At 35.0% G+C, this 10,160-nt stretch overlaps 1 protein-coding gene across 1 annotated transcript; it reads left to right on the top strand.

The window, feature by feature from the left end:
* The first annotated feature begins 5,579 nt into the window (after positions 1–5,579).
* On the top strand, positions 5,580–7,179 carry LOC112511219 (phospholipase A1-IIdelta-like). Its single transcript, XM_025116745.1, has one exon. It carries the CDS (start codon positions 5,626–5,628, stop codon positions 6,943–6,945), a length of 1,320 nt encoding a protein of 439 aa, XP_024972513.1. The 5' UTR covers positions 5,580–5,625; the 3' UTR covers positions 6,946–7,179.
* Positions 7,180–10,160: the final 2,981 nt, after the last annotated feature.

Genomic DNA, 10,160 nt, shown 5'->3' with positions numbered 1-10,160 from the left:
TATATATATATATATATATGTATGTGTGGGGGGGGGGGTGTTTGTGTTTTAAAATTCTTTTTCTCTATTTTTGGAAAAAGATAAGAAAGTTGGTGTAGTGTTGTTTCTTGGGTTTGAAGCAAACAAAAATCGAAGGAAAAAGAAGAAGAACCGACTTCGTGTTCAAATTTGATTTTTCGTTGTTGTCCATATCTGCAATCTATTTGTGTTGTAAAGTGAGTTTTACTTTAAAAGTATAATTTGATTTGCTTTTGGTGAAGAAACCGCATGGTTTCATATTTGGGTATTTTATGATTATATGTTATTTGTTAGCATAATTTTGGGTTTTGATGTGTTATTATCAACTGATTGTAATAAGGGTGACATAATTAGGAGTTGGGTATTATTTGATAATAAGAGTGTCATAATCAGAAGTTGAGTATTATTTGCTAATAAGGGTGGCATAATCTAGAGTTAGATATATTCTTGTAATAAAGGTGACATAATCAGAAGCTGTGTATATTGGGATAAGGGTGACATAATCAATTTATAGAAATGAAGATTTTTTGATCATGGATTATTGTTATCGCATCTTCATGATGCGATGGATTTTTATCGTATATATAATGCGATGAAATTGGGATTTAAGTTGAAGTGTTATTTTATCGCATCCTTATGATGCGACATGATGGGTTTATCGCATCACTGTGATGCGATAAGTTATGTTTATTGCATCCTTGAGATACGACAAGTGATGGTTATCGCATCCTTATGAAGCGACAAGATTGGGTTATCGCATCATTGAGATGCGAGGAAAATGATTATCACATCCTTGAGATGCGACAATAATATGTTATCACATCAGTGTGATATGACAAGTTGGTTTGATGCGAAAAATTGATTGTTATGTTGTTTAATGTGATGAAATAGGGTTGCCTCATCTATATGATGTGACAAATGAAGGTTTGTTATAATAAATATTATTTATATGTTATCTTCTAAAGATGAGCTTTTTAAAAAGTGTTTTAGTGATTTTCACTCTGTAATAGCTATCAAGGGGATTTTAAACTAGACTTTGTGGTTTAACCTTCATTTTGTGTTTTAAAACTAAAAATAAAGGGAAAGAAATAAATTCTAAACCAGGGCATGAGCTAAGACCGATCCTTCTGTTTTGCGCCACCAATACTGTTGCAAGACTGGTACTTGGCAGCTCACGAGCAATATATAGACTCTGCCACGACTGCTCAACCAACTGCTAAATCATGGATTCGAATTCCATTTCAGCTACCTGCGCCTGTCTGGTCCGATCATTTAACGGCTCTTTTTAGGGGGTTCATTACGGTTAGCAAATCAGCCCCGCATTCAGGAGGCAAGTTTTCTTAAATTTGTTGGCTTCTCCTTGCATAGAAAGAATGGACCACCTCTCTCAAAGTGATATTACTAGGATAGATAATAGGGTCTCATTTATGTGCATTACATGACAGACATTGGTGGGAGGTAAAGGGAAATAGAAGATGTGAAGGGGGATTTGATTGCTTTATATCTGTGGATTTTGGGTAGCCGAATATGTGCATGTACTTGCAAATGTGTTATATACAAGCCATGTACTTGTAACTATTTTTGTATATAGTAATTTGTATATATTGGGATCAATATGTATATTTGTATTTCATGTTATATGGAATATGTGGATTTTATGCAAACCATGGATTTGGGGTGTTACAAGTACAATTGAAAGTATGCAATCCATTCTCAATAGGTCTCTAATTTGACAATTGATCTCCCTAAATCGGCTAGTCTCATTCTTCTTAATTCTCCCGATGGCTAATTTTATTATTGAAGTACCAAAACACGACTTGTTTAATAATCTTCCTCTTCCTTGTTCTTTGTTTCTCTTTTTCCCTTTCTTGTTTGACGAGTTGCCTCACCTTCAATTTCTTTTATTCCTTTCATCGTGATATTGATTATCATTGTCCATATCATTATAACCCTTTAGAAACATGCAGAAAAGTTGAGAGTTGGGGAACAATTTGAGTGTAGGATAGAGCCAGGGTCTTTCGAGAACTTGAGGTAACAAGTAAACTCCTATATATTCATCCTTTCATCTTAATGAATTATTGGAGAAAGTTGATTATCGAAGAACTGATTAAAAATCTTGATCGAAAATTAAAATGTTAGGAAAATGATTCTAAGAAACTTTTATGCGACTTTGTCAGTTATATTTAATACTTGTTCGATTAGTATATAGTTTTGGTACATATGTAACAGTTCTTTCAAAAAGATTGAAACGATCCTGGTCATGATACATCAATCTAATTTGGCATCTAATTAGCCATTGTAGGTTTGCATAGCTAACACTAATTGTTTGGTTAACAAATATTTTCCCTTATATATGTATATAAAATATTATATGTGGTTGAACATGTCTTGCTAATTTAAAATTTTTGGTTATAAAAAACTCTAAAAGTATGTCAAATGGGTGTTAGAGTATAAAGGAAAAAAATTCGTGTTTTAGGTTCGTTACGTTTTGTAGTAATGTTTGGGATTCGGGTGCTTCGGCGTAGGTACGTAGGAGAATTGTTACGTGAGTCGTTGGTAGAAATTGTTGGGGTGTTTGGTGATGTTGCCTTTGGAAAGGAAGAATGATTCTGAACGACTTATTTGAGATATTTAAGGATATTTTTTAAATAAGTTAAAAAAATAATTTAGTAATTTTATTCATAATAATTCATCAAAAGATTCGATTAATTTTTTAAGAAAATATATGATTAGTTTTAATTACCTAATATATATGGTCTTTTATCACAATGATAATGTTTACAATGTATTTCATTGTTTTATAAAGTGTATCACAATATGCATTTTCGTTATTTTAGAAAGGGTATCATAATGTGTATTGTTATTTTAGTTGTTTTACAAATGTATCACAATGTGCATCTTGTATGTATATACGGGTATCATAATGAATATCGTTTGCATATTTTTTAACGATATTTTTTAGGTATCACGATGTGTATATTGTGTTTACACAAGGTTCATTGGAATAAGATTTGCTGGACTGAATTTCGCCGGAGAGAGGAGAGATGGGATTTTTAAAATCTAAAAAAATGCTCTTAATTAATATTTAAAGTTAAAATTACCATAATTATTAATTTTCTAATTTAACATTTGATTTATGGTTGAGATTGGATCTCACGGTTGTCATAAATTACTGAGTTCTCCCTTTGATTTATGGAAAGGTTTATTTGAGAAGTGGTAATAAGAAGTAAATAAGTAATTTAACATTTCATTTGGTCAACGTTTGCAACTTTGACCGTGAAGCACCGCATAATTCCTCGCATGAGTATGCGGAAAATAGAAAGGTAGTTTCGTAACTTTTACAGATAGGCAACAAATGGGTTCATATGTGAAATCGTTAATTAGTTCATATATGATCGGTTAATTAGTTCTTATGTAAATCACAAGAGTTCATATGTGAATCAGTTAATTAGTTCATAAATAAATCACACAGGTTCATATGTGAATCAAAACAGTTCATATGTAAATTACACGGGTTCACATATGAACATATAGTTCATATGTGAATCACATATGTTCATATATGGGCTCATTTGCTGCTTAGTTGTAAAAGTTATGAAACTATCATATCTACTTTTTGCATAGCTGTGTATTGACCAATCTATGCTTCAATTATTGACCAGTCAAATACGATCTTGACCATACGAAAGCTAGAATCATTTTTTTACTTCTCAAATATTTACCAATTTTCAAAATAACTTTTGGTTATATGTATGCATGTATGTGTATATATATATATATATATATATATAGGGTTGGGTTCACGTGAGACCAAAGGTTTTTCGTAAGACCCGTAAGACCAATTTATGTTCATTGATCAACTTTATAAGCTAATGATCAAATGGTTTAAAGTTGTTTGGTGGCAATCTTGTGATTATTGAGAAGTCTAGTGGTAATTTTGTAATTATGAATGTTCATATTGTAGATCTAAATCCAAGGGTTGAGAATTGGTCTTACGGGTCTCAAGAAAAACCTTTGGTCTCACATGATCATAAGTATATATATATATATCACATATGTTATTGCTGTCAATATTCTTTAATGGATGTTACCTAGCTTTGGATACTAAATGAATGTAGAGGGTTTGTACTGTACACCATTGACCTACCAACATTACATGGATTTTATTTTGTTTATAAATCCTTAGGGTTTTTTTATGCATATCTTGCAATGAAAAAAATATTATTACATTACAGTATACTTCATCATAATACTTGGAACTTAGGAATATACATTACGTGAATAGGGTCAGGTTTCGGTGAGAAGCGTAAGAAACGAACTTCACCCTTAGATGCACATTGGATGAGATGCACCAAGATCAATCATCGTATCAAGTGCAATTCATGTGTGAGTTTGAGATTAAAGTGATCAAGAGGTTCAGATTACTTCTTACGTTTTTCACCTTGATTCAAATTGAAAACTTAAAATTACTAAACAAAGGCTAACCTAAAATTCAAGGGTATTTTTATGAAAAAAGCCCGGGATTGCTTACGGAAAGGAGAAATAGAATTAAGCAGATCAGTTTCGCGTGAATGGATACTCTGAGATAGAGCGAGAGAAATTGTCAAACTTAATTAAAATTTGTTTTCAATTTTTACTGGTGCATTGATACATGTTCATGCATTGATGGCATATATTGTACAACTCCATCAACCTCCCGTTTGTACCCAACAATCATCGTGAATCATGCCAACAGCCACCCCACCCCCTCTTTGGTTGTTTCGTTACTATCTTGCGATGTTCCTCAGTCTGTCAAATGGAAATAATTTTGCTTTATATTGATCGTAAACTCACTTTTAAGACCATGTTTTGTTGGTAATTTGTATCACTAATATCATTTAAGTGTAATGAGATTAATTTATTGACCAATGTAATCATGATAAATATCGAACAAGTAAGGAAGGTGCGGGGAGTGCACACTTGTTTAAGTTTATTTTGATTTACGACGGGGGTTCGGGGGCAGCCCCCCGGTGGCGGCGTCTAAGGGGCAGAGCCGAATTGTAGAAATCCGAATTTTAGAAAATACATCAGAAATCCGAATTTTAGATTTTAAACCCGGTTTTTAAACCCGGTTTAGGGTGCAAACGAATGTCGTTTTTGACAGTTTTTGGACTTTTCATTTTCGGTTTTTTTGGTCATAATTCGTAAGAGAGAAAGGTACACGGATTCATAACGATTCTGCATACTGAAGTTTTGTCAATGACTGAATTTTATCCGATTGAGATTTCGATTGTATCGTCGAAATACTTCAATCTGAAAGTGATAAACGACTTTCAGTGGATTCCAAGCAAAGTTTTTTTCTAACATGTTTAAATATCTCTAATCTACGGATTTTGGTGACCAAATTAATCCAAGTATCCAAAATAGATTTGAGAACCAATGCATAACTTTTAGATCTTACAGAAAAAGAAGAAGAAAAACGCTTTTTGTTTTTGCATGTGAATGGTATGTCATCAAAACTTGCTATAAATTGCGACTCATCCTCCAAGATGTAGGCACACCAGCTAGCTAATAAAGAGAGAAAAAAAAGCAGCTATTCACCTTTTCTTCAACCCCTCGCCCTTCTAAATGGCTTCAAAAACCTACGAAGAGTTGCATGGAAGCAACAACTGGGATGGTCTTCTTGATCCCATGAACGCAGACCTACGTACTCTAATTCTAAGCTATGGCGATCTAGCATCAGCCGCTGGACGAGCACTGAATAACGATGCCGACTCCAAGTACGCTGGCTACAGCCACTATGGCAAGAGCTCCTTCTTCCAAGGAGTCATGCTCCCTTGGGCTGAATCTAAGTATAACGTCACTTCTTTCATCTACACCACCGCTCATGTCGACTTTCCACTTCCTTTTCTCATCCATGGTTTGTCTCGTGAAAATAGCGAGTTCGAATCAAACTGGATGGGGTATGTAGCAGTTTCCAATGATGAGTACAGTAAATCTATCGGCCGCCGTGAAATATGCGTGGTGTGGCGTGGGACTGTCCGAAGTTACGAGTGGATAAACGACATCAAAGACGCAGGGCCAGTGCCAGCCGACCCACTGCTCCCTCCTGCAACCGGAAAGAATCTTATTTCTTTAATTGGTGGAGCAATAAACCAACCAAAAGTGATGGAAGGATGGCTTATAATTTACAACACCGGTAACCCTGATTCTGATTTGGTGAAAACAAGTGCTAGAACACAGCTCTTAGCACGAATCAAGGAGTTACTGGTCAAGTATAAAGATGAAAAAATCAGCATAACGTGCATTGGACACAGTCTTGGTGCAAGCTTAGCAACTATATCTGCTTTTGACCTTGCTGCGAATGTTGCCACGCCTGATATCATGGTATCGGCGTTTGTTTATGCTTCTCCACAAGTGGGTAACCAGGCCTTCAAAGCGAAGATGGAGGAACTACCAAACCTGAAAGTAATAAGCATAAAGAATGTTCATGATATCGTCCCTAAGTGGCCAAGCAAGGTAATGGACTGGATTGACGACAAAACTACTTTGGTGATTATACCAAAAGATGTGCTGGTGTACGTGGATGTTGGGATCGAGATACTGATTGATACCAAAAGGTCACCATTCTTGAAAGAGAAAGATGGGTTGGAGATCTTACATGTTGCAGATTACCATAACTTGGAGTGTATGCTGCATACTCTGGCTGGTTATGATGGGAAGGATAGAGAGTTTAATTGGCAATCGGTAGAGAAGAGGAAGGGTATAGGTTCGGTGAACATGTGGGGTGATCTTCTGAAAGACAAGTACCAGATACCTCAGTCATGGTGGACTGAGAAGAACAAAGGAATGGTGCTTAATGAAAGTGGGGATTGGGTTTTATCACCTCTCGATCGAGATGATCATGATCTATCTCCTCCCACTACCACTGTAATATACCAAGTTTGAGGATGATGAACTACCATGCACGTACGTAAACGTATTCCGTAGGAAGTTTGATGATAATATAAATATTTGTGATAAAATAAATGACGTCTTTGATTTATGATCAAGATGCCACTATGATTCTGTAAACCCATACAATAAGTATGTTAATTATGAGGTGTAATAATGTTTATTGTATAATTATGGATTGTAATAATGTTGAACCTTTATATTTCAAGTTAATTTTCTTGTGACCATTTATATATGTCTCATTTTTAGTTCAATAATTTTTGTTTTATTAATATATATATTTTGTAAGTAGATGGTATTTAGAGAAACAAACTCTTTACATTTTTGGATGAAGGTAATATTGTTTTCATACATCTTATCCAAGGTGTTACACCACTATTAGATAATGGAACTTATTGACGGACTTTATCCGTTAGTAATTATCGACAGAACAACAATAATGGATCATCGGCAACTAAAAATATTATCTATCGGAAACTCTTGACAGACTATCGACGGATTTAGTTACCGATGGATGTCCGACCACTACAAGGAACAAGGTTTTTAGAGAGGGAAGTTTTAGGGAAGGATTTGGAAGCGCATCTAAAGATGATTTTTAGAGAAGGAACTACATAACAAAAGTGATAAGTGTAACTGAATGTAAGACAATTCTTAGAGAAGGATTTGGAACCAAATTATTCGCTATAGAAACAATCTCTAAAGCTTTTAGAGATGTTTTTTATGAAAATTGTCTCTAAAAATAGAGTCAGAAGCTTTAGCGACACTTTTTAAAACGTCTCTAAAAATAAATGATTTTTATTTTTATTTTTAATTAATAAAATTTCCAATTACACTTATATAACTTTTCAAAGCGAGTTCACGATTTCTCCTCAATTCAGATTCTGAGATTCCACGATTTCTCTTCAATGATTTCACGATTTCTATTCGAATTAGGGTTATTGTCGACCTCGAGTTCAGTTCTTCTTCATATCTTCGAGTTAGGGTTTGAGTAATCTTCGAGTTAAGGCTTGAACAATAACGTCTCTACACCCACAATCGCTCAATTCAGATGAAGATTCTTTCTACCTCGCTCTCTGTTTAGATTGTCTGATGGGATCTCCCACTCGGATTGAACAATCGTCTCTGTTTAGATCGTTTTCTCGGTAAGACGCTTCATTTTATCTCTTAACAATAGTTAGGTTACTTGATTCACATTTTTCTACATTTTGATTTGGATCTGTTTAATTGATCATGTATTTAGTCGTGGTTGTTGAACCAATAATAGAATATCACTAAACCGATGCGGTGGATAAGAATCTGCAATTGTTGACTGCTAAAGTGCAATCAATGAAGACGAGCATCCAGATGATATGAAATCAAGATGCTAGAAACAATAAATTAGTAGACGAAATGTTCAAATAAGTAGAAGTAAGATTGTTGAGGCTGCAGGAGTTGATGAGGGTGATGGAAATGGCTCAATTGGTAGAGGATCGGAATGTTCAAAACAGTAGCAGATACAAGGCTAAACTCAGGACATACAAGCCAACCTTAGGGCAGTGGGGAATCCGTCCAAATCCACCGATCTTAATAACAGTAACACTACTGTTAGTAGGTGACCTCGACCACATCAACTTATACGGCCAAAACAATTCCCAATACTACTCGCAGATTGATTGAGATAAAATTACAAGAAAAAAGGGCCAAGGGACTCTATTTTAGATGCAATTAGAAACAATGGGTGGGGCATAAATGAATTAATAAGGAAATTATTTTGTTAATCCATAAAGATGAGTTGAACCTTTGAGATTGTTAATGCTGGACTCCATTGTTCCTTGAGGATATCCAAGCATATGCAACCATTGCTGTTGATGTTTGGATGGAACACCTTTGTCCTAAATGCAATTATTAGTAGTTTGATTTATTTTTTGCATATAACAATTATAAATCATGTTTTTTGTTTTTGGTTGAAGCTGTTTTATGCTTATATAGCTGGTAAAAGGAGATGTTTTATGCTTATGCTGCACTTTTAGGACCGTGGAAAGAGCATTTTAATGCAATTCTCATCACTTGTGGATTACTCTGTTTTGCCAATATGTCTTCTGCTGCAACTATTTTAGGACCTATTTATATCAACTGTTGACTGTGTTGTGTTGCTATTGCCACTGTATTTTAATCAATCATGTTACTGTGCTCCCCCAATTCATACACTTATGTTAGGACTGTTTGGTGTACAGCTCCTAACACTTATGTGCAGAACCTGTTTACATATGTTTGATGTTTACCATGGTTTAATCAAGTAGTTGAACCTTGCTTTCGAGTACTTCAATCATCGTATGGATCAGCAAGTAGCTTGATGCAGTAAGGTAAGATGTTTCAGTGTTTCGTAATTTCTCGCTATTGCCATTAGTCATAGTTCCAGTCCTGCTATGTGTCTGTTTAATATTTCTTCACCCACCAACATCATTACCACATAAAGCTGCTGAAAAGCAGTAAGTTTGGATTCAATATTTGATGGGTTTCTTTTAGTTTCATTGAAAGTATGTTGCTTTAAACGGTACAGTGAGCACTCCGAATCACCATTTTCGAAATAGAGGATTGTCCGACGATCCTCTTATCGGTGAGATAGAGACTTTTCAAAAGTTGCATTATAGAGAAAAAGATGGTTGGGTCAATGACTATTCTCGCACTTCATATGTAAGTTACGTTTAACGAACTCTTTTGCATGTCTTCATCGTTTTATAAATCAATAAGATTTATATATATGATTTTTATGTTCATAGGAGAACATGGTAGAGATTAAGCGGCAAAGTGAATCAACTGAAAATCCCCCGGGTGATCTAGAGATKATGCAACAAGTCTTAGGTAAAAGACCTGCATATATTCGGAGATGGTCGAGGGTCCCGAGCACTAGGAGTGATTCTACAAGTTCGCGACATAGCACCGGTGCATCAAGTCGATAGAGCCACAGCGAGATGTCTAATAGACTTGCTTCAACCGAGTCCGAGCTTGCTTCTACCAAATCCGAGCTCTTTCTTATGAAAGATGAAGTCGCGGAGTTGCGACAAATGGTGAGGTCTATTATATCCGGCCGGTCAGTTCCAAGTTCATCTTCATTAACTGTTCAAGACCAATGTTCGGAGACTCAAGATCGTTAAACATGCTATGATGATTTTGGATGTTTTTTGTTGATAAATTTAGACGATATATAAGCTAGTTGAATATTAAATTTG

Source organism: Cynara cardunculus, assembly GCF_001531365.2.
Source record: "Cynara cardunculus var. scolymus isolate 2C chromosome LG 4, CcrdV1, whole genome shotgun sequence".
Lineage (NCBI taxonomy): Eukaryota > Viridiplantae > Streptophyta > Magnoliopsida > Asterales > Asteraceae > Cynara > Cynara cardunculus.
The sequence above is the reverse complement of the archived record's forward strand: the minus strand, read 5'-3'. Positions and strand labels throughout refer to the sequence as shown.